We start from the raw sequence: 25124 nt of genomic DNA on the forward strand, positions 1-25124 counted from the left end.
GGGCGAAAGACTTCGAGTTAAGTTTGAAATGATTGGACGAGCTTTAACCAATCAGTGCGCGCCACTGCTGCAAGTACATTTAGAAAGAAACGCTCGACTTCAACACATCGACTGGATATAAAAGTTTTCGTAGCTTCCGGGTCTGAAAAATGGTTCTGATCCAGAAGTGTCTTCAGCTGCAATACCACCGAGTGCCACTAGAGGTCGGCTCCAAAAAGCCTCCGGCTCCATAGACTCCCATTCAACTTCACTCATCAAATACGAAGTCAATAATTTTTTTTCACAAGTTATCTCGGTGTTGTTCGCTGAAGTCCATCTAAAATGAAACTTTTGCTTATGTTTACAGGTTTTTTTGTAATTACATTTTCAGCAAGAACCGATGGGATTAAAGCCGAGTGCCACACGACAGGAATATAGAAAATATCGAGAAACATTGTTGACAATAAAAAAAAAAAAAATGAAAGCACTAGCATCGTCCTTAACCGTCATCCCCCGTCTCCCAAATAAACAAACACCAAACCAGAAACTGGTGCTCTTGTAGTAAACCGGAAACCTGGAAGAAAAACATTCACATCACACTCAGAAAAAGAGAACTAACACTTTTTCATTGTTCACACTGGAAAACTCGTAAAGAATCTATTGCGAAAAGCTTTCTTAAAAAAACAACAACAAAAAAACAACATTACACCTTAACACCCGGTTAGCCTTCGCTTCCTCGCAGCACATTTTTTAAATACGACGAGTACAAAGTTCGTATCTTGAATCCGACACAACACAGAAGCACATCCGTTATGCTGCTCTGCAAAAAAGCATGTTTTTTGTTGTTGTTTTTTTCTATCACAATCTTTAGTTACACAGATTATGAAGGCAAAACTTCCTGTTGGTTCAGTCCACCTGGAGGAAGGCACTGTGGCGTCCAAAGATGAGGAATCCTGTTTTCCTTTCCATCGGACGATACCGTACAAACATACATCTGCATGTAAAGTACCGTATTTGCTAAATGCCGGTCAGGTCAACGCGCAGAGGAAAAGTACCGAGAGGAGATCCACAGGAGAGGAGATCCACAGGAGAGGAGATCCACAGGAGAGGAGATCCAGAAGCAGCTCATTCGGTCTCTAACACTCTACAAACCGTTGCTAACGAATAGGAGCACGTACAGGAACGTTTTCTTCCACATTTTGCGATATTACAGCATATAACAGTGAAACATGTACGATACAAAATCAATGTTCAAACAAATCTTTCTATCAACAACGTATAATCTTTACACTTTGTATTTTTACAGTAACAAGGCCATTTACAGCCCAATCGGACGCCAAAATGTCGGGTAGCTACGTTGGTCCGCGGAGAAAAACGTCGTAGTTTTCGCTATAATTTTAAGGACTAACTAATATTGCGTAATACCTGGGTTCCAGCGTCCGGAGGTGGACGTAAGGGACGTTGGATGGATTGAAACACAGGACTCAACGTGGTTTTTATCTTAAGTCACGTAAATAAACGTACGTAGCGAACGTAACTTAGCTTCCGTACGTGACGCTCCTGACTTAAGCGACGTACTTATTTGGTTCCCGACACGTGACCGCGTGGTTTTGGCGCCGAAACCTGGAGGCTGCAGGACCACGAGCGTTAAACGACGTTAACACGATGCCTTTCTCACGTATATCCTACGTCTGTTTCTGAGCTCCGGTTGTGCACGTACTCAGACATTAACGCAAAACGTAAGCGAGGTGAATGATGACCTGGCGGAGGTGTGACAGTTACTCTGGTGCGCCCTCTAGTGGAGCCCTCCCGTATCAAACCGAGTATGTGAGGGATCAAGTTTACCACGCAAATGTTTGTCAACACGTAGCGTGGACGCAGGCTGATGAGAAGAAAAAAAAAGGTCCACATTTTTTTCCGGCTTCTCTTCAAACTGAGGATCCGTTCCGGTGAACCTACGACCTCTCGCTCCGCGGACCCACGTAGCCTTTTACACATTTTGCCGCGAGACCGGGTTTGTACGAAATCAGCTCGACGAACCGTAACGTTGTCATAAAATACACGTAAACTCTAGTTCAGGTCTATTTACATTCACACAAAGACACAAAAAAAACAAAAACAATAATCCGACAAATAAATAAGCTTTTACAGTCTGGTGCTCCAGATGTGCAGCAGGTGCACCGTGCAACATGTTGCATGCGTGTTGGTGGCAACATGGCCGTGGTCCTCCAAATAAAGAACGTCTTATTTTTAGAAACCTGTCTGGAGTCAGTCACAGAAATATTAACACGAACGGATGACAGCGATCTACTGCATGATGTTTATAAAAATAAATAGGTATCTGAAACTGAGGAGCAGTAAGACCTTTTGAAGTGTTTGTTCTTTTCTTTTTCTTAATACTGTGACGTCATGTGACATCACGTCATGTGACATCACGTCATTCTGCTGCTGCTTTAAGTGCAAATTTGGAAACCTGGTGGATGAAACGTGTCTGTAAACTCACTTCAGTGACTTTCTATCGACGGCGTGTGAAGAATAAATGCTTTGCAACTTCTGCCAAGACGTACCGAAGGGTTTCACATGAATATCTTCGTCTGTGGTTTCAAGAGATATTTGATGTCAGTCTGAATTTCTGCGCCATATTAAGGACGCCACTTTCAGAGGGAACCGATCGGACACGTTCGCTCAAATTTCTCCAGAATTGACGGCCGTCTTTGTTTGAACTCCAGAAGGTGAAGGGCTGGACAGCTTTGAGCAAAACCTGAACGGAGAGCTGAAGGGAAACTGGAAACCGAAGGACTCCAGAATGAAGAAAACCTCCTTCGACACCATACCGACATTTGCGACAACGGCAAAAAAACAACAACAGCATTTCCCGGGAAACGAAGGGCGGCGTTTTAACGTAGCAGAATAAACAGAAGTTAAAGACCTAAAGGAATTTAAAAAAAAGATTAGAACTGGAGCGTTAAAGAAAAACATATTTAGAAGAAAGAGTTACCGAAGTTTTATAGATACGTACGGAACCGCGTTAGAACGACACCGACGCGTTTGTATTTGTTTTCCGAGCTCACGAAGCTCTCCGGGAAACTTCGGACTCAACTCGACACGCACCAAAGAAAAGCTCCACAAATACTAGAAGAAAAAGAGTTTTTGTGCTCTCAAACAACAAAGATTAAAGATCTGAAATCTTTCTGCCGACTCTTATAATCGATGTCGCCAACGTTTAATGTGCGTAAGATGTGTTGAATTATTAAGTTAAACTGACTTATTTACACTCGTTCTGCAAAAAAACAACCAAAAAAAAGCTCGTACGGTCCAAAACTGAAGAGGAACCTTCAACATTCGACAATCAGGCTGTTGTGGTTTGGTCTCCACGTCCGGCCGCCGGGTGGTCGGCACCTCGGCACCGCCGGGTCGGGTCGGCACCGCCGGGGTCTCAGACCGTGGACACGTTGTTGCGCGTGAGGACGTGCGTCTCCGAGCCCGGCCGGTCCTTCGGGCTGGATTTGTCCAGGACGGATATCTGAGTGACGGTGCTGCTCTCCGTGAAGAAGGTACGCCGTCGTTTACTGTAGCTCAGGTAACTCTGAGTCTGCCACTTCCAGAACCGCTTCTTCAGCTCAGCCTGCACCTGGAAAGAAATAAAGAAATAAAACCACAACACGGGAAACAAGTACTCAAAGACGCCAGCTCGAATTTTAGTTGTTTTTTTTTCTAGAAAAGACGTTTGGGTGTCAACACTGAGCTTTTCACTTGTAACGAAATGCAGGAAACACAATATTGTGACGATAAGACGAGGCCCTCGGAGCATCAACGTTTTTCTCAGATGTATTAATAAATAAAGAAAAGAAAATATATGACTAAAATTGTATTATCTTAACTTATTATCCATCAAAAAAGGAACTTCCACGGCCTCCACTATTTAACATTTGTATTCTCACTGACATTTCCTTCACTCTTTTTTTTCTCCTATTTGGGTGGAACGAAATACACCAACTATTCATTTTAAAATAAACAGTAAATCCTCCTTAATCACAAATCAAATCAACCAGAAGACGTGAAATCACCGGCGCTGGAAACTCAAAATGTTAAAAAAAAATGGTTCCCAAGATCTTCTTCTTACAAACGTTAAAGCATTTGTTCAGCGTTTTTAAAGCACATTATCCTGCTATAAAATTAGTCATTTTGGGAACATTAAAAATGACTTGAAATAAATTCAAGATTTTGGGGAATGATGATCTGACACTTGAGGAATGTTAACAAAAAATGTTTATAGAGAACTTTATTTTACCTTTAACAGGAACATCGTAGAAATAACTAAAAAAAAACATCCATGCAAAACTACAACTGTATGTTGTGTAGTATTTGTGTCGTATTTGTGTAGTATTTGTGTCGTATTTGTGTAGTATTTGTGTCATATTTGTGTAGTATTTGTGTCGTATTTGTGTAGTATTTGTGTAGTATTTGTGTCATATTTGTGTCGTATTTGTGTCGTATTTGTGTAGTATTTGTGTCGTATTTGTGTAGTATTTGTGTCGTATTTGTGTAGTATTTGTGTCATATTTGTGTCATATTTGTGTAGTATTTGTGTAGTATTTGCTTACCTCCCCGTTCAGGAAGCAGTAGAGCAGAGCGACTCCGAATCCCTTCAAAGCACAACGACATTACATAAACCTGTTACATATTAAACTCCATTTATGTTTTTATTTTTGTTGTTCTTCTTTAAGGTTCGGGCCGGAGTTTCACCTGGAAGGATCCCAGACCGAGCTCGATGAAGAGTCGGGCCTCGGCTCCCGTGTTCTCCGGCAGGAAGGCGAACACCATGTAGTGCATCCCGAACAGAGGGATGAGCAGCAGCGTGGATTTGGCCAGTCTCCTGCAACACACGCCAACACGCCAACACATACATGTGGGTTTTTTTTAAATTTATTAGTGCCGTATCACGGAAGAGGATATTTATTCTGTCTCACTTGAAGTGACTGGTGTCGTTCCCACCGACACCCGGAGACCTGAGCTTCTGGACCAGGATACGCATCACGTTGATGAAGATGATGAAGTTCACCTGCACGAAACAAACAGACTTGGTCAAGCGCCTCGTTATTTATTCTGCAGACATTTTTTCTTGCTGAAATTTTGTTTTGTTAACATTTTAAACTGAATACAGATAGATGGATGGATAGTTGCAAAAATAATATGTAATATAGTTATATAAGTATTTCACACCTGAAAAGAAGAATTTATGCATTATTACATGAATGTTTCCACCCTGAGTATTTATTTTTACAAGCATGTATTTCTGCCGCACATAAATTCACAACTTTTAAACATTGTGGATTATAAAGCAAACAAAACCTTTCGTCTCCGCAACATGCTTTTTTTTTTTTCTTTTCTTTTTTTAAATGGTGGATCATCTAAAAAATAATAATCTTGCAGCGACGTCGCTGCACTGTTGATTTGGGAGGTTGTGACAGCAGGTGTGTAGGAGGTGTGCAGCTTATTATTTCTTCACCCAGACTGACAATAAAAATACCAATCAAAAAAATAAAATGAATAAAACCCAAAAACGATGCAACAACTACGTTTCGAAAGTACGAAGTCGCCGGCCCAAATCAAATTCTCGAGGAAGAGCGGAGACATAAAATGAAGTGTTCAACGAGGAGGATAATGGCGGCTGTAATCAGCCTCTCCGTGAAACAAACGAAAGCACATCAGCGGGGAAACCAGGAAACGCTCTGATTAAGTCGTTTCCGTGCAGGAAATGAATCAACTTCCCCCCCGACTTGTTATTGTCGCTCACAAATGTGAACACGATGCCGAGTCTCCAATAAGCTGCAGGACAGATCCAAGATTGAGGACTTTTATTTTCCCCACTTTAACGTGGTACTCACCAGCAGCGACGCGGTTATTGGAGCTTTTATGATCCACCAGATGAAGGCCACGTCGGTGTCGTCCCAGCACCTGAGACGCACAACACGTGTTCATGAAATAAACAAGACAAGTCCCGGGTCGCCAATATCGTCCGAGACGGACGGCGGGCTCAAAGTCGGACCGCCGAGAACGTCGTTAGAAATGAAAGAAAAGAAATGCACTCGTAGCTGGAGCGTAATAAACAGAACAAGATAGAAGAAGATCAATGAATCTTGGTTTTCGGGAAGCTTCTTATTCCCCCAAAGAATACATCACGTAATATATTATTTTCAATTTCATAGGAACATTTGGTTTTTCTTTCCCATCTATATCGTTTTAAAGGAAAATGTTTTGACTTTGAAATATTACGTTTTCTTGGAGAAAGTCAAATTCAGGCTACAGCTAGCCAGCAGGTTAGCTTAGTTTAGCACAAAGACTGGAAACGGGGGGAAACAACTAGCCTGAAGCTAACAGCTACAATTTGCTGCCATGGGCCGGACTACTTCCTGAACAGGATCAATAACTAGTTTGGCAACACACGAGAGGAGTTACACTTCAATATATCTATATGTACATTTCAAAAAAATGTTTCCTGTAATAATGTATTCAATAAAAATTGTAGGATATTTACCATCAGTTAAACATTTATATCAGTTTATATCACTTTTCCCATTTTGCAGTTTATTTACCATAAAATAAACCCCATCATTTACATAAAACCCTCTGAAATATGAACTAATGCCTAAAGGTTGTTTTTGATCAGTGCAGTTCTCAACGGGCAAAACAATGGAGCATAAATTCATATTTAAGCTGTTTAAAACCTAAAAGTTTGACTGTTTTGGGGCCTAAAAAGAGGAAACAAACCAGAGTAGACGTGTTTTTGATGCCAGATATTGTGGCGGTTGGATGCACAAAAATTCGGAGGTTTCCTCTTTTGTTATTTGACATTTTCTCACCCTTTGTTGTCGTAGAAGTTCCGGGTGAGAATCCAGGCGGTTATGATCGTCGTCGGGAGACCTGGAGGACACAAACATAGGTGACCCCGCTCGTAAGGTGGACGGTCGAAGAGGACGCTCGTAACGAGAGACGGAGGAAGAGGAGAACGTGTGGAACCCACCCCAGCCGATGAGGATGTACCACCAGAAGTATTTCTTCTGGAAGACGAAGGTGAGGGCGAGCAGCGTCTGCAGGTACATGCCCTCCACCAGCAGCCAGAAGTAGTTGGCCAGGATGCTGAACTGGAAGAAGGCCACGGCGGATTTACAGGACGCCTGCGGGACGAACGAACAAGAGTAGTCATGGTAACGGCCTCTCCTCATCCGCCTGTGGGTCACTAGGAGGTTAAATATTGATAGGATAAGGTAAGAAGCCATTAAATGCAGAAATTCTTTGCTTGTCACCGAGCGGCGAGCGGCAAGTTACGCCTTGCTGGTTCGGAGCGGTTTGGCCACGCCCACCTGAGTGCACCACAGGCCTGTCAATCAAACAGACACGCCCCCCAAAACACATCCGGTTTGGTCTCATAATTAATGTGCAATTAATTAGTAGATTTACTGGGTATTTTGATCGCTATTGTATTTCGACGGTTTATTCTCACCTGGCTTTTTTTTACTCAAAAAATGTTGTTTTTGGTGTTTTTGTTGGAGCCTGTGCTCCATCACAGGCTTAATTCATCCGCTGCCGACCGCCTCACATCTCCTCTAAATGATGTGCTGATGCCGGTTCCTCCCGGACACATAAGAGGGACTCTCACCTTCACTCGAGGCAGGAAAACAGGAAGAGAAACACTCCATGCTCTCAACAGCATCTCAACTGATAATAAGCTCTTCATATCCAGAAAACAAAACGTGCTCATTATCTATCAGCTCCGGTTTAAAGCAGTTGATATATATTTTTTCTGCAACTATATCTTATTTTTATTTTTTACCTTTATTATATGTCTGTATGCAGGACATTAAGTAGTGTGACTTATTTATTTCATTTGTGGTTTCCTACAGCTGTTGTTTCTGAAATAAAGGATTTGAGTCCTTCAGCGGTAAATATCGACCCGTTGATGGATCTGAAGGGTTTGCACGCTCACCGTGGACATGAAGCAGTGGTCCAAGTTTTCGTCTGAAAAAAGGACGCCGTCTTTGATGAAGACGGCGCTCGCTCTCAGGATGAAGGAGAAGAAGAGGTTGATGTGAATGTAGTTCCTGGTGCAGTGAAACTTCCTGCAGAAGCAGAGAGAGAAAAGACTTTAACTGAAAGGATTTTTTCTTTTTTGTCTTCATTTAAACTTGTCCGGGAAAAATATTCCTTCATAATTGTCCCCTCGGTTGTTGTTTTTTTTTAGAGAAACATTCAGCGTTACCTGAAGACGGTGAAGACAAAAATAGCGGATATGAGAGAGATGAGGGAGGTCGCGTAGCCGGCGGTGTACACCTGTTTGAAGTTGGAGAAATATGCTGTCTGAAATACAAAAAAAAATAAAAAAGACGAAAGAGAAACATTCATCAACTGAGGAAATAAACGCACCTCCAGAAACTCTTTGTGCTTATGAACTATTTAGATGGAAGGAATGGATTGAAACCTCTACCTCCGGGTCCGGCTCCTGATCATCTGCAAACACGCAGGCCTCCTCGTAGGACGGGTAGAGCTCGGACCATCCTTCTTCAGTGCAGTTCCTGTAAATGTAACCTAGAAAACACGGGAATGTTTCAGTCGATGAGAAGTCACTAAAAAGAAAATCCTCGGTAAACCAAATGATGAAGAACAGCGGATTTAATTTCAATTCTTCATTTTCTTTGCTGTGCTTCCCAAACATATGCAAACAGACGTAATATTAAAATGACTTTATATAAAGGAGCCACCGGCAATGAAACAGAGCACAAAAGGAATCTGAATGCAGACTGAGATAATTCAGCTTGAACTGAACAGAGGAACAAAACATTCCTCTCGAGGAGTGGTGCGTTAAAAACACCAACATACATTTGTGTGATATTTTGTCAAAACTAACGTAATAATTATCGTGTTATTTGAGGTCGCAATGACTTCTGACCACCAAAATCGAACCAGTTCATCCTCCGGGACCGAGAGAGTCTTTGTGCCAAATCTTAAGTAGTTCAATTACTTGAGGTCACGGTGACCTTTGATCACAAAAACCAAACCAATTCTTCGTTGGGACCAAGTGAACATATAATCATATGGAAGGGTGGAAGGCTTTTGCCGGCAAAATGCTCTGACAAGATTAGGCCGAGATAAAGTCACAGTGACCTTCAGCTACCAAGATTTGGTCCCGTTCATTCTCAAACCCAAGTGAATGTTTGTGCCAAATTTGAAAATATTTGAATAAAATTCCCTCAAGGTTTTCCTGACGTAGCCCACTTACAAAATATGGGTGAAAATGAGGTCATAATGACCTTTGACCTCCAAAATCGAACCAGTTCATTCTCTGGACCAAGAGAATCTTTGTGCCAAATTTGAAGAAATTCAGTTGCGGCATTCCAGAGATAAGACACGTAGAAGAATAAGTCGACATGAGGTCAGTGACCTTTGATCACAAAAACTTAACCAATTCTTCCTTGTGACCAAGTGAACATATAAACACATGGATGGATGGAAAGCTTAACCCGTTCATCCTTAAACCCAAGTGAATGTTTGGTTTCAGCAGCACATTAACATTTTCAGCCTGTGTGTGAAACGTTTTGATGATTGAATCTCAATGAAAAGGAAAAATATTGTTTGAATTTGGGTAAGAAACCCTTTAAATAACCCAGACTCACGAAGCCTGATTAAAGTTGACTTGCTGCCATTCGTTTGAAACCCTCCGGCATTAACATGCATCCCTCCTCCTCCTGATGATGATGATGATGATGATGATGATGTCTTGACTGATGGGATAAATTCACTCATCGCTCTCACACCACGTCCTCTCGCTCGTAAACACACGAGCACAGATGTTCTGGTGGGTTTTTCTCAGAAGCCAAAATGACACCGCGGCTCTTCATTTGGATTCAATAACCTCCATCTGCCTGCTAATGATGCCGGCGGCTGGAGACGCACAATCCTCCCATGGAGAGGGGCACGCGGCACACACACGTGAAACACACTCCTACAAAGTGAGGCTGCTAAAGAACCATTCAACGGATGCCAAAGGTCAAAGGTCAAAGGTCAAGGGGGCTCAGAGGCGTTCAGGATGTTTGTGTCCCAAATCTATACCACGTACTACTTTTATATGTGTAACTTAGACCGACCGTACTGTTTATAAAGGTTGTAAAAGACATCCAATTATTTATTTTATTTTTTCACAAATATTTAATTCTTGACTTCATTTTATTTACATTTTTTTTCCAGCTGTGCGTAAATGGACTGAACTCATATAACGTTTTTTTTTTTTTTACAATTTGCCTCCCATTGACATGGTAGGTAGGTATATACTTTATTATACATATTTACACCAACGGTGACACAGCCGCCACATAACCTCCTTTATTTCCACTCAGCGTCCATCAACATCACACTGTTCAATTCCATTTTTGGAAACCGTGAGTTAAAGTGTTGTTGTATATTTAAGTAAAAGAAAAATAATATCTAAACTTTGAAATATGAAGCTCTGTCTTTCCAGATAAGTATTACTGGAGCCTTGAATTTAAATGAGCTGAATTCCCAGCTGTGTTCTCCCACAACGGCCCGCGGTCAGATAACGGAGCGCAAACTCCGAGGTCACCAGGTAGGAATGTGCGTTTCCAAAAGGGAGAAGGATGCAAAAAGTTTACAAAAACAAAGAAAAAGCTCTCGGTTTTCACGGTGCGGAAAATGCCCGTCCGGCAGCGGAGGAAGAGGAGAGTGTGGGTGGATTTATCCGATATCCAGCCGTGTTAGCCTTGGTGCTACGCGGCGCGCAAGAGCCTGCAGCTGGATGTGAACAGAGGGTTGAAGGTCGCGGCTCCGGAGAGGCCGGCGGAGCTTTCCTTAACAACAGGCAGCGCCGATTCCTTCCTCGTGCTCTCGGGATCCGCCGGCGAAACTCTTTTTGATTTTTCCAATTCATTGTTTTCTCCACTGGATCGACAGCACAACAAGCAGCGGCGGACTCATCCGAGGGTTGGGGTTTTTTTTCTGCGGAGGAGGAAACCCAGCGGGGTCCAGGAACCCACTTACACTGAGTTATGAGGTCGTCCGCGGCAACCTCCGCCTCCCTGATCCCTCCACGCAAAGTACAACGCTCAGCTTTTTTTTGCTTCTTCTATGCTTCGGTGCGATCTTTCATTCTCGATTGGAAATCAGTCAAGTAGGTCGTTTGCACCGAGCATCCCACATACTGAGAAAAACTGTTGTGAAAACTACTCAGCAACAATAACTGGAAGAGTGAACACATCATTTAGTGTGATTGCGGTCTTATTTTGTCCTTAATGATAAACGATTTGTTTAAAAGCAAAGCCCCTAAATTCATCCCTCCACCGTCCCACCCGCAGTCCTGGTCGTCAATACGAAACATTCAGAGCATCATAAAAGGTTTAGAAATATCCATCATCAGAGGAAAGTTACAGGCAGGACTCGTGCAGAAGCAGCAGATTAGCATGCAATATAAATAAAAGATAAATAAAATATGTAAGTAAAAGAAGGAAAAGTCCCTCCAGGCCTCATTAAAATGCATCTCTGCATGTCGCATGATCAGCGTGAGAAAAAACATAAACGAAGAATTATTAACGATGTATTTGTCTGCCACAAAATAAAGCTTTATTTTTTGTGTGTGTTTTTTTCTTGTTTATATTAAATGTAATCTGCTTGAATAATCTAATTTCCCTTTGGGCTTAAAAAAAAAAAAAAGCTCTTATTTTAGATTAAAAGTTAAGGGATTTATCAGGTTTTTGAGGATTCATTGTCTGGAAAGCGTAAAACGTAGATAAACTCTATTTGATGAAATACAGAAATATATGGATGATTTTCTTATTTCTCAGATCAAAATTTATGAGATGATTGGCTCAGAAAACAAAATGTTTCTTTCCTAAAGTGGTTCTCACTTGTTTAGTTTGAATTTTTTGTTTTTTTTACAGCCTCATCTTCCACGACGCTACATGTCCACTGTCCTAATTCATGTTTTAATCCTCTCATTACGTCCTCGTGTGTCTGTCAGCTACTCAATGAGATCTCGAGTGGACTTTTGTTTTTCTTTATCGACCCGCTGAGGGGCTGGAGGGGGGAGGGGAGGGGGGTGTCATTGTGCATAAGACAGAGATGCTTAAAGCACTCGGCGAAGAAGGAAACCGCCGGTCCTGAGAGATCTCTAAATATAACGCGATCACTCTGCTGCGCTGCAAAAACTGAAAGATGCATGAACCGAGCTCAAGATCATGACGCTGTTCAAAAATCTGCATGTTTTATTGGCTTCTGACAAAAATGAGAAAAATAAAAGTCTTGACGGACAGCTCGGAGGACGGAAACACGGGATGTCAAAATGTCCCTGTGATGAATATTTGCTGTAGTACTCAACCGAGAAAAAAAACAAAACGGGTTTACAACGTTTAAATTGTCCTCAAAATGTCAAACTTTCGTACAGTTTGTTCCCTTTAAATAAACACATTCAGATTATTTTTCCACCTGACGGCCCATAAACCTCCGTGTGCGTTTTACCTTGGTTGTTGGCGAACAGCTGAGAGACGTTGGCGCACGAGACGCTGACCACCAGTCCCACCTCGGCACGGTACCAGCACCGGATGTCGTCCCAAACCGTCGGACAGCCTGAGACGGGAGGAAAACGTTTATCACACGTTAAAATGGAGTCACGATCAACAGCTGCAGAGTTCACGGAGCGAACTAAAGCATGAAGCATCGATTTTGGAATTTGTCCGACTCCATCTTTGCTAGCTTGGAGCAGGAAGTGACCATATTTGGGTGAGCTGGGGGAGGAGCCACAGGTGGAGCAGACTGATCTGATTGAAAACTTCACCATCCTACGTCCCGCCCACCGATAGCTGTAACTTGACTGCACCACAGGCCTGTCAATCAAACAGACACGCCCCCCAAAACAGGTGTTCTTGAATCTTCTTTTCTAATGAATGAGGGATTATTTTCAGATGGACCTCCAGAAAACTAATAAGAAGGAGTGACTTCAGCTAACAACACCGAGATAACTGATGGACACATTTTATTCACTTTGGATTTGATGACAGAAGTTGAATGGGAGTCTATGGAGCCGGAGGCTTTTTGGAGCCGACCTCTAGTGGCACTCGCTGGTATTGCAGCTGAAGACACTTCTGGATCGGAACCATTTTTCCAACCTAGAAGCTACGAACACTTTTTTGGTGACGACTGAAACTAACGCCGACATACTGAAAGAAGACGGCATGCCTTGGGGGGTTAAAGAGAGAGAGGGGTAATGAGGAGCCCGTCACTCCCTCTCCGCCACCACAACACATCGTACATCAAAAGCTCCTCGGCCCCCCGTGTCAATTAAAAGAGCCGCGACCGTCACTCATTCATAATGAAACACAGCTCCTGGATCTCCTGCCAAAGCTGCGATGACGCAAACATCTCGCCGGATAAACGCGGCTTTGAACTCTCCTTTAGAATTGATTTTCTCGTAGTTTTTTTTACAGCGAGCCGCAGACGACTTCTGGTTTTATTTTTTATTTTATCTGCTGCATCGATTAAAAGATCGGGAATGACCCGCTAGGTTTAAATGAATCGCCACGACGACGTCGGTGTAAAAACGGACCCGCAAAACCCAATATCTAAAAAAAATAATTAAAACTGAAACCTCTAACAAGCATATTCGTAATCTCTCGAAAGGTGCTTTAAATCCCGAAGATGACTCTGCTCATCGTTGTCTGTTTCACGTCCGACGCCCTCTCGTTTAATTTATTCGGTTTTCTTTCTTGCCAAGAAGCTGCGGCTGGTAAACAAAGTCAAACCTCGCCGTGTCTTTGTCGGCATTCAAGGACGTTAATGCGACAAATAAACATCATGGCCGAGTTACGAAAGTGCCGTCGTCACTCTCGAAGGACGGAGCCGTGATGACGAGGACAATCAGACCGGAGTTAAACTTTATGGGTTTTTATTCCTCCTTTGGATACAACTTCACCGCCCGCACTTCATTTTCCAATGTTTTTTCCTGCCGCTGCCATAATATATCATCTTTATGATCGTTTTTTGGGTGATAAAGCAGAAAACAGAGCGGACGAGGGGAGATTTCAAACCGACAAAGTGCTCCAGCAGAAATTCAGGAAGTCCTTTGTGTAGATTAACTGACAGCTCATGGAAACATAAAACTTTAGTTTTATGGTCTGTTTAAACTGAACCTCCCATCTAATCTCCGCAAACACAAACTCTGCAATCTCCTTCGCGTCTTAACGGTCTCTGGAGGGAAAAGATCCACGTCGGGAGCCGAGGCGACGGAACGGACAGCAAACGGCAATGTTGTCCTCTGGAGACGTGAAGTCTCGAGTCCTCACCGGTGGTTTCAGAGCCAGATCACAGGAAGTCCACCGGTCAAGTTGTTCTCTCCTTCGGGATCCACTTGAGTTTGAATATTTCAGAGGATTCACGGACGGTCCACGGCGACCGTCTCCACAGCAACCGTCTCCTCAGCAGGACAACAACAGGATAATCAGTTGAACAAAAAAAATGCTGGATTGACTGCAAATTATTTTAACTTCAATAATCAGCTGTTCTAATACGTTATTGTTTGATTGACTGATCACATGTTTTGTTTAAAGAACTTCAACGCCATAAAAACTGTAATACGTCCTGTTTCTGGCTCTCAAGTTGTAAGAAATTGTCTTCAAAATTAACTGTATATATTTGTCAGCAGTCCGCTGTGACATCTTTAACCGTCTATTCAAAAATCATCAATTTACAGTCAAATGAAAGTAAATTCTGACATTTGTTTTTTTTATTGTTGATTGATTTCACGTCATATTTATAGATCAGTCTTTTCTACAGTTAAATGTATTTTGTGACTTTCCACCTCTGGTATTAAGTGGAGATACGAGGAGGGCAGGACAGTCAAGGAGAGAAATGATGTGATGGAAATGCCAGCGGCGGAGAGGGAAAGCCGTGTGGAAACACGTGCACATAAATTCTTGCTCGTTAAGCGTCTAATGAAAAGCTTCCGTTTTGTAATGGAGAAGACTGTTAACCTCCCGTCTGTTTATTTCAGTTATTTCCTCGTCTCCTCCGTCGCTGGTGTTGAAGGTGTAAAAGAGTAATCAACCCGAAGTAGACGAGACATCTGCCCGCCGTCCTTTCAAAGGACAGTTGTTGATTATAAAAAATAAAAAAAACGAGTGGTAAAAACGGAAAGTGTTTTAATGACAAATAACGACAGTAACAGCAGCCATCGTTTTAGCGTACGAAGCATCGTAATTTCCCAATCATTATTTTTCCACGAGCCGTCTGCCTCGTCTTTGTCCTGCCCATCTGTTCGTCCCTTATTCAGTCACATCTGACGGATCTTCCTCTCTTCAACCGCATGAAATAAGACTGAAAGGAGGTACAGTTGAAGCGGGTTCCACAATTCATCCAACAAACACTCTTTTAAAAAGTTATCCATGTTGGAAAAAAAGAAATTCATTGGGAATTTCCGTTTTTTTGTCGGAGACACAACGAAGCCGGTTCTTTAAAACCAAGTACGACTTCCATATGTTCGTTCATATTTTCATTCTTGCAGTGTTCGGCAAGTGTAACTTAAAATGAACGCATCTGTGTATAAATTACTTTTTGGTGCTTTTAAATTGCTCATTTCTGGGGACAAAGCATTAATTTCCAACGAATTGGTTGCAAAATAATAATAGCCTACATCTGAGGAAAATGTTGATCTTCCCGACGGCTTCATCTGTGTCTTTGTGTTTCCCGAACAGTGACGTTCTTCACGGGTTTCTTATGTTGAATTAAACTTCAGTGGACATAACTGTGCAAACGTTTGTGATATATTATCGTAGATTTAAAGCAAAAAGTCTCCCAAAGAAAGAACAAACTTACACTGCTTCGAGTCCACATTCACTCCCCATGTCCTTTTCTTTCTGCTCACCTGACCCTGCAGCCCTTTAAGCTTCTCCTCAGGACAGTTGTGGTAAAACATGGCTGAATATTCATGAGTCTTAAGCTCATTAAAGGTGCTTTGAATGTGGATGAGATGTCCACTTTGGCCGAGCTAGTTTTTCATTTCTTAACATTTTCTCAGACTGGCTTTTATACAGAATAATTTATACTCATTGTTTGATATTTGATGACACTCAATCAGGTCAGCCACAGAAAAATCAGAGAAGAAAACATACTTGTTTGTAATTTTGAGAATATTGCACAGCTGAAAGACAGCAAAAATAAGTCCAAGGTTCCTCAAAGTTGAGACGGTGCCATCCAGAGAAACTATAACGTGTTTAGAGTCAAGTACATTCACATCTGTTCTGTTTCATGTTAAATGTAGAAAATTACAGGTCTTCCAGGTCTTTATGTCTTTGAAGAGTCACTAACTGATTTGTTTTATCTGGCTTCATTGATATAATACAGCAGGACGTCATCGGCATATCGACATTTATGCAGAAGCCTTCCAAAGACAAAGTAGGTGAAGTCCACAGAGGTCAGAGGTCGGATGGAAGAAAGTGAGCACTTTAAATGGGGGAGTTGTGTTTGAGCTCATGATGAAGTAAAACTCAATGTGGATTTCTTTGAAGTGTCCCAAACCATGTTGGAGACGCGAACCGCCTTGATAAAACGTCTGTACATAAAAAGTATTGGACCCAATACAGAACTCTGTGGAACTCCGTGACAAACTTTTGTGCGAGTGGAAGAGTCAACCTGAACAATATAATTTGAACCGGCCTCTAAACCGCTTGATCACAAAGACATGTTCCGGTTTCCGTCATAAAATGCTGCGGTTAACAGCGTCAACAGGACAATTACAGAGTCGAGTCCATCGAGGCAATTAGAAGACCATCGATGACTTTCATCGGTTCTGTTTCTGAGCTCTGATCCGTTCGACTAAAAAAATATCTTCAAACAGACCAATACTTCGTAGACGGTCACATAATTGACTTGCAACGACCTTTTTGAGTTTTTTTTTTTTTTTAAGGCGGGTTGGTTCAGTAGCGAAGGTCTGTAATTAGGTAAGAAGTCTGAATCGGGAGACGGCAACCTTAAAAACACCCTGCGGTACGTAGCCGGTTAGAAAAGATAGACTGAGCTCATATGGAAGTGTTAAATACAAAAAAATCAATACAACTCCATAAATAAAAAGCAGAGGTGGTGTTTGGACTCTAGTGGTGGAGGCTTGATAGCAAACTCAGAATTAAACGGAGGTGGCGCTCAAAAATTTGCACTAAAAACATCATTTTCAATGACTGATTGAATCTTTTGTAAAAAGCTGTTTCTCATGGGTTTTTTTATTTAATTTTGGAGCGGCAGCTCGAACGCTCATTGTCACGTCTGTTTCTGTGCACTGATCACAGGAAAAGGTGGCAAACGATGTAATTAATTGTGAGCCACGCCAGCTGTAGCGGCGAGCGGCCGGTCCCAGCGGCGAGCCGGCAGTCTGCCTCGGCTTTTTACATAACGAGCTTTTTCAGAGGAGAGCGCCGAGAGCTGCAATGGCCTCCGGAGGCGTCACTCAAAACGCTTCAACACAAAGACAATTCGTACTCCAGGTGCGATCGACGACGCTCAGCGAGTCAGACGGCGTCTCGGGTCGGGAAATGAAGATGCCTCCTGCTGAAGGACAAGCTGTGTCGGAGTTTGTTGTTTTGTTTTTTCCTGAGGCGGTGAAGGGAGGATGAATTCAGTCGGCTCACCTGCTGCAGATGTTAAACCTGATCAGTTCCCCTTTGATTGTTTCGGCTGCTATGCCGAGCGAAGGACGGTAATTTGATAACAGGAAGCAAATGAGCTTCGCCGTGCTTTTGATTAAAGAGCGGCAATTATCAGTCATAGGGAAGGCAGCCAGACGGCCTGGTGTGTGTGTGTGTGTGTGTGTGTGTGTGTGTGTGTGTGTGTGTGTGTGTGTGTGTGTGTGTGTGGCAGTCAGTTGCACATTCAGGTGTTGTTAGTCTGACACTGTAGTTTAATGGACATACCTGCATTATTGTTAAGAGTCTGTTAAAGGGAGATTACAACCAAAAAAAGTCTTTAAAATTGTGCTCGACATGCCAGTGTTTGTTACTAAAGCTACACACAGACTAGATATAAAAGAGTTCGTAGCTTCCGGGTCTGAAAAATGAGGCCTTAAGCTGCAATAACAGCGAGTGCCACTAGAGGTCGTCTCCAAAAAGCCTCCGGCTCCATAGACTCCCATTCAACTTCTCTCATCAAATCCAAAGTGAATAAAATGTGTCCATCAGTTATCTCGGTGTTGTTAGCTAAAGTCACTCCTTCTTCTTAGTTTTCTGGAGGTCCATCTGAAAATAATCCCTCATTCATTAGAAAAGAAGATTCAAGAACACCTGTTTTTGGGGGCGTGTCTGTTTGATTGACAGGCCTGTGGTGCAGTCAGGTTACAGCTATCGGTGGGCGGGACGTAGTATCGTCAGGTTTCCGATCAGATCGAGTCTCCCTCATCGGAAATTAAAAAAACGCCGACCGACCTGTTTGTGCCGAGCAGTTCTTCTCCTCTTGCTTCAGGATCAGGTCGCACTCTTCCTGAGCCTTCATGTGCTGAACCACCAGAGCACAGTCCGGGTGGATGGCGTCCACCTGGCGGGGCGGGGGTGGAGGTGGGTGGGGGGGGGGGGGGGGTGTCAGACTGATACTTCAACACACTCACAGTCAGTCAGGTGATTTAATTACAACATAAAATCACTGCAATCTGAGGAAGAAATATGAGATTATATGATAGTTATGTTCAGAATATTATATTAAGAATATTATATTCAGAATATTATATTCAGAATATTATATTAAGAATATTATATTCAGAATATTATATTCAGTCGGCTGCTTTGCATCTTTTCTCTTGCAGGACTCATTCAGGAAACCGTATTAAATCCTGTGAACGGCAACCAGACCTGTTGATTGTTCAATCATCACCGAGTCGACCTGAATGCCAGAGACGAACCTCTAATCGGCACTCCTGACAGCAGAGACGTGGGTGTTTGACATCTTCCCCTTTTTAAAGTCCTGACATCTTAACGGTCTCTTTACGCCTCCTGACGAACGTGGAGGCAGAAAACCTGCAGAAAATCTGAAGACGCTCTATAAAGTCACATCTGCAAAGAAAATAGGAGATTCCTTTTCACCCTGCATCTGTCCAGTTGTTGTTTTCTATGTGTCAGTCCGTGTGTGTGTGTGTGTGTGTGTGTGTGTGTGTGTGTGTGTGTGTTGTTAAAACTAAAATATTAAGTAGGAGATTTCTCTTTGACTCTTTGTTTTGAGTTGAAACTGATCAAATAAAAGAGTACAAGTGACTTTCTGTATTATTTCAACCCCATTTTCAAAAACAAAACCACATCTGTAACCCAATTAAAAAGTTCTTTGTTCATGGAGAATAAACGCTTCTGAAAACATCCTCTAAAATGTTTTAATCAACACGATCTTCCGTTTCGCGCATTATCCGTTTTGTTCAAATCACGTCAACTACACAAAAGTTGTTAGAAGTTAAAAGTGCATAAACGTGTTTGAAGGCCTGTTCGCGTTAACATGCTTCTCCGGTGACCTCCTCCGCTCGACATAAACATAAACACATTCAAGCACGTAAACAAACAACTAAATAAATAAGTAAACGCGTGCAGGAACACGTCGAAGCAGCAGGAATTTACCGTAATGCTAAATTTTCTTTCATGTTTTTAAAGCATTTTTTTCCCAAGGCCCGGTTACGGAAGATCATTTTTGCCACGTTTCACCCGTCAAACTCAAGAGCCCCGTGAGACCGGAAATTAATCTGCATTTTTTAAAAGTGAGTTATTTGGGTGACAATTTGCGCTGCTTGTATTCTTACAAATCCCCTCGTGTAAAGACTTGTTTTTAATGGCATGTAAAGTCCAGGTTTAATTGGGGCACTGAAGCAGCGAGCGGCGTCCTGCTTCTTACACGCTCGCGCTTAAGTCACTTACAGGGTCCCGAAGGGGGAAAAGATTACACGGGATTAAAACGAAACTATAAAAACTAAAAAGGAAGAAGGCAAAAGAGAAGAGAAGTCGATAATTTTGTGCAGCAGAACTGGTAATTATCCTGCACTCAGGTCCGGCTCGGCAGCTTTATAAACCTGATGAATAACCATCCCGGGACCACAGCAAAACGTGAGATAGCCACGCTTTGGCCTCTCCAGGCGTGACAGTTTCACGCTTTCGCAGTAGTGGACCAAAAATAAAACTACTGCACGCTTACAGCCGTGTGATTTACGGGAAAATGGAACTTTTAGGGAAAAAAACCACGGTCTGGATTTCGGAAATCACCTCGTGGTTTAGGGTTTGTAAAAAAACAAAAATCAAGTCAAGAACAACGTTGTCGCCGCCGTAGATTCAGGCCACGCCCCCTCTGACCTCCCAATACCTCTGAAAAATGTCCTACTCAGTCACATGATTCTGAGTTACTTTTTACGTCCACGTAAGTCTTACACTTACAAAAAGGTGAAACTTGTCACGCCTAGAGAGGCCACAGCGTGGCTATCTCACGTTTTGCTGTGGCGGACGGGGCGTGTCAATTTCACGCGTTGCCGTGACACCAGGTTGAACTAACGCCATCGGTAAATGAAACTTTTAGGAAAAACACTTGGTCTGGAAGAGCAACGGGAACGACGACGGAGGCTGAAAATATTTTCCAACAGCGCTTTATTATCTCTAATCGTCCCGTTTTCTATTTAAAGGACGATCAGATAAACGTAAACACACGGCTGCACACGAGGGAGGAGGATTGACTCTGAAAGGACTCAATATTTCCACCAGGTCAGTCATATCTGCCGCGCGAGGTTTACGGAACAAAACTCCTTTTACAGAAGTGAGATATCAGCTCGACATGTCGACTCACGAAGCGCCGCGACGCTTCTTCTACAGTTCAGAGACTCTCGTGTGACGATGAAGGTGTTTCATCAACTTCAACAGATGCAGAATAATCAAAATCACACTGTCGTGAAACTGAGAGAGTTTGAGGTTGATTATTGTATTATTGTGTGTGTGTGTGTGTCTGCGGTGTCATTTGAACTCAATCATGGCGTTAACCGGGTCGTTATCGCCCGTCGCCTGCGGCCGGCTTTTAACTGAGCCGCCATGGTTTACATTTTGAATTTCACGTAGACACAGAGGACGGTAATCAGCAGGTCTCCCATGTCATTACTGCACGTTTCATGTTTTCAATTTACATTTAACCTGCGGGTCAAATCTTCCCAGTTATTCTGTTTTTTTTTGCAGATGACACGTTGGATTCATCGGATGTCTTCCCGCTTAAACGACTCACAGTATAATTTATCGTGTTTTCTTTTCCTATTGAGATTTAGTAGTTGAATATGAAGCCACAGCTAATTAGCTTAGCTTGAGCACAAGGACTGAAGGGAAGCAGCTGGCCTGGCTCGAAAAAGGCAAACAAGCACTTGTAAAGCTGATATCTTTTTTTTTTACTAATGTTCATATTTCTGATGTTATTTTTGTGGATGATGATCTGATCTGTGAAGCACACGTTAGCTACGAAGAAGCCTGAAGTCCTTTTGGTTTTTCAGAAGGAGATAAATCGGATTCCAGTTTGTTTGAAACTTCCCAAATAATCACAGATCAGATTTGACGCGTCTGGACGTCACCGACCCATCTGCGTGGGTTGCTGTGGCAACGACGTATATGCATAGCTACGCTGGTGACGTAGCTTTTCCAGCGAGGGAGCGAAGTGCCGGCGGACGACTTATTTGGGCGTCGGTCCACCGACTTGTCTCTACGGTTGGTAGCGTAGATTCTGCTGACTCTGCAAATTATGTCAATTATCGTGTGTCGCGTCGCAAGTTACGCAAGAAATCCGATCTGAGACGCATCCGTAGAAATACAATTGGAGTCGCATTTCAAACCACCTGCAAATGTGGTTTTGGATCCAATTTGCCAAAAATGGCATTTGAGGTGTATTTTTTTTTTTTTTTTTTTTTTTTTTTACCGTCCAGACTTAATTTTTTTTTTTACTGGATACGATCCGGATTCGACAGAAAACCGATTTGAGCGAGCACTCGTTTTTGTTTTTCATAGACTTCGTTCTTATTCATTAAGTTATTCTTTGTTTTTGTTTTAATTGTTCTCTGCAGCACAGTTTGAGTGACATTTCTCGCTGCTTATTGGCCACCGTTAACTAAAACTTCAGGCCTTCCTACACACGAGACTCGACCTGCAATTAACTGGAATGATAATTGATTTCTTTTTTTAAACATTTTTGCAACATAAAGTTGTCGATCTATCTCCTTCGAAGCGTCCGAAAATGTTTTATCCTTCTTTTCACTTCCAGACAGAAGCAGCTCTTCGTTTACGACTGAATCGCTGTCGCTCCTTGTTAGTCTCAAACATCAACTGACCGCCGGCAGGAGAAGGACGGTCGCTGGATGTGGAGAAAAAAAACTGCCTTGACTGTCTTTACTTTTATTTCCTCATTTCACCTCGGTTACCTGTGGCCTTTACAATTGATTTTAAGGTTTCATGGCTTTGTTCTGAAGGCGGAGACGACTCGCCTCGGGGGTCGGAGACGGAGGGCGGCGGGGTCGAGAGCTCGGGAGCTCTGGAAGAGTCGGCCGGCGGGGAAATCAGATCAGGAAGCTCCCAATGTGTTTAACGACGTACTTTTTTTGACCGTGTGATGGCAGGCGGTGACGCTGGTGTGCTTCCATCCTTTTTATGTAATTATATCAAACGGAGGTGTGACGGACGAACCGACTTCTCTGCACCAAACGTTCGTACAGAGTTTGTAAAAATCGACTTTGGAAAGGTTTAAAACTGCGATGTGATTATGAGTCGTTGGGGGCTGCGTGGCTTGTGTTGCACTTTTATTCCATGAGATTTATTATATATTCGGATTCTGCTCGACTTCTTCTAAATTCATGTCGCTGCCTGTCTTGGCAGGGAATCCCTTGAAAAAAAGAGATTTTTAAATCTCAATGGGAACCTTTCCTGGTTAAATAAATAAATGTACTCTTAGATCTTAATTAATATTTGGGGGCGCTTTCCATTTCATGCTACTTCACACTTCCGCTTCTCTTAAAATGGAAATCTTGTACATTTTTACACCTAAATTCATCAGATTTTGTATTTCTTACTTCCTTTTTTCAGGTATTTTTATATCATTTCTATCTAATGTCGTAACGTCGTGGTCTGTTTTTTTTTTTTTTCTTTTCTCATCGCTTATTTCCAACCGATCTGGACTGTTTTTTCGGGGCCAAATGAAGATGACGTACGCTGATGAGGAATCTGACCAACCTGTTCATGTAGATAAAGACTGATTGTATCGTACGCATGTTTTCAAGAGAAGAAAATGTCGACGCAAAACAAGAAAAGGGGGCGTCTCACACCGAATCACTCGCCGCAATCAGGTTCGACGCAATCAGTTATGCAGCGGGTCAATAGGTGACGACACGCTTCCACCGAGCTGCCATCAATAGAAAAGAGATCTATCATGAAATGAAGGAGATCAAATAAGCTAAAGGAGCGCACGACAAGAGAATCATTGACAGCCTCCAGGATCGGGTCACGACCTCAACGCCTTCTGAAAAGCTTCTGAATCCGAGTTTAAATATGGATAAAAAGGAATAAAACCCTGTTCTTCATATATGCAGGAAAAAAAAGGGAGAAAATATTAATGCTTTCTCTTTGCTGTCTGTCTGAAGGCGGCCGAGTCAAGTGAGCGTTACGGTCTTAATGGAGTCACAGGAGACGCCGCTGCATCTCCTTTTTATTGATTTCATATTTATTTGAGGTACGTTTTCCATCACACCTGAAAGAAAGTACAATATAAAGTACAATACGTCAACTTGTATTTGTTTTTCGAAGGAGGACACCAACAACAAAAACAACAAAAAACCTAAAGTCTGCGGAGAAGTCTGGACCATTCAAACCACGTGCCCATGAAATGACGCCATGATTAGTAAATCACGTGACACTACTGGAGCCAAATTAGTGGCCCATCAGGTAACCTAATAATGATCCTGATTCACTTCAGAGTGACATGACAAACATGGAGGCAGCCCTCTGTGGAAATCTGTAGGAAATCGCTTCTAATCTGCATTTAAACTCACATAAATAACTTTTTTTTTCCTTTTCTTTCTGCCACAATAAAACAGAGCAACTTATTTTATACATAAGGTGTTAATAATTGCATCTGGTAGTTTATCTGTGATGTATTTTAAAAATCTTCCATTATAGACTAAATTAAACGTGAAAAATATGCAAATCTCGTGAAAAGTTGCTTTAATAAAGCTTAAGAAATATAAAATCCGAAAATAAATGAATGAATATGCAACGAAGCAATCACGTTCATCCTTTTTTCAAAATACAAATCTTGTTTTTTTCTTCACTAAATGAAACTCGTATGAGACCTGACGAACACTTTGCTGGGACATAAATCATGTAAATAACTCTTCTATAAAACTGACAGATGATTGGCACCTCAGTAAAAACGCAGATTTGTTTGGTGTGTTCACGCGCAGAGCTGTAAAAAGGCTTCATGTCCGAAATTTAAAAAACCCCACAGCGACACCGACACGGATCCAGGACCGGGACTCACCGTGTTCCAGCCCGCCAGCTGCAGGAGGAGACCCACGTGAAGCACCGTGTCCGTCCATCCGAGCCACGAGCCTCCAGACACGGACACACTGCGCAGGAACATCTCCGAAGGTTTGTTCTGAAAAGTCCGCACACAAAAGTACAAAAAAAACAAGGTCCGAGAATGACGTCAGTCCGCGACAATAAAGAAACTATTAAATCTCCACAACTGGCGACACATCCACGAGCCGTGCAGCGTCGGTCGGGTGTCTCTCCGGTGTCCGGTGCGTGTCACGGTCCGCATTACGCGCGTGGGAGGGAGAGGAGAGGAGAGGAAAGGAGAGGAGAGGAGAGGAGAGGGAGAGCCGGGACTCGACTGAGCCGAACAAGGTGCGCTCCTCCCTGAAAAAGGCAGAGACGCAGCAGCGGCGCGGAAAGACGCAGCAGCGGCGCGGAGCGGAAAGACGCAGTAGCGGCGCGGCGCGCTGCTGACACATCAGAGAGAGGACAGTCCGCACCTGCACGACTGACAAGACAGAGTGACGTCACTCCCCACCTGCAATCAGTGACAGACAGTGACTTTATAGTAACCTATAATTAAATTGGCCTACTTAA

At 42.7% G+C, this 25124-nt stretch overlaps 1 protein-coding gene across 1 annotated transcript; it reads right to left on the reverse strand.

Moving 5' to 3' along the window:
* Positions 1-3165: 3165 nt before the first annotated feature.
* On the reverse strand, positions 3166-24856 carry ghrhrb (growth hormone releasing hormone receptor b). The gene is made up of 13 exons (XM_069723122.1): positions 24532-24856; positions 18444-18552; positions 12502-12609; positions 8465-8565; positions 8240-8337; positions 7967-8099; positions 7004-7157; positions 6843-6903; positions 5868-5937; positions 4950-5041; positions 4726-4855; positions 4584-4625; positions 3166-3610 (listed from the first exon to the last, which is right to left on the reverse strand). The coding sequence occupies exons 1-13, from the start codon at positions 24631-24633 to the stop codon at positions 3416-3418; spliced, it is 1395 nt and encodes a 464-aa protein (XP_069579223.1). The 5' UTR covers positions 24634-24856; the 3' UTR covers positions 3166-3415.
* Between the last annotated feature and the right edge of the window lie 268 nt (positions 24857-25124).

This window comes from Brachyistius frenatus, unplaced genomic scaffold, assembly GCF_029030835.1.
Source record: "Brachyistius frenatus isolate BFR_SWC_R1_liver_20210118 unplaced genomic scaffold, ASM2903083v1 Contig_316, whole genome shotgun sequence".
NCBI classification, from domain to species: Eukaryota; Metazoa; Chordata; class Actinopteri; family Embiotocidae; genus Brachyistius; species Brachyistius frenatus.

What these genes read in the sequence shown, in the direction of transcription:
- ghrhrb (XM_069723122.1), bottom strand. Translation starts at nt 24,633, where the DNA reads ATGTTCCTGCGCAGTGTGTCCGTGTCTGGAGGCTCGTGGCTCGGATGG. An exon ending in TTTGTCTTCACCGTCTTCAG is followed by an intron (nt 8,100 to 8,239) that starts GTAACGCTGAAT and finishes CTGCTTCTGCAG; the next exon opens with GAAGTTTCACTGCACCAGGA. An exon ending in ACTGCTTCCTGAACGGGGAG is followed by an intron (nt 3,611 to 4,583) that starts GTAAGCAAATAC and finishes ATTTCTTTCCAG; the next exon opens with GTGCAGGCTGAGCTGAAGAA.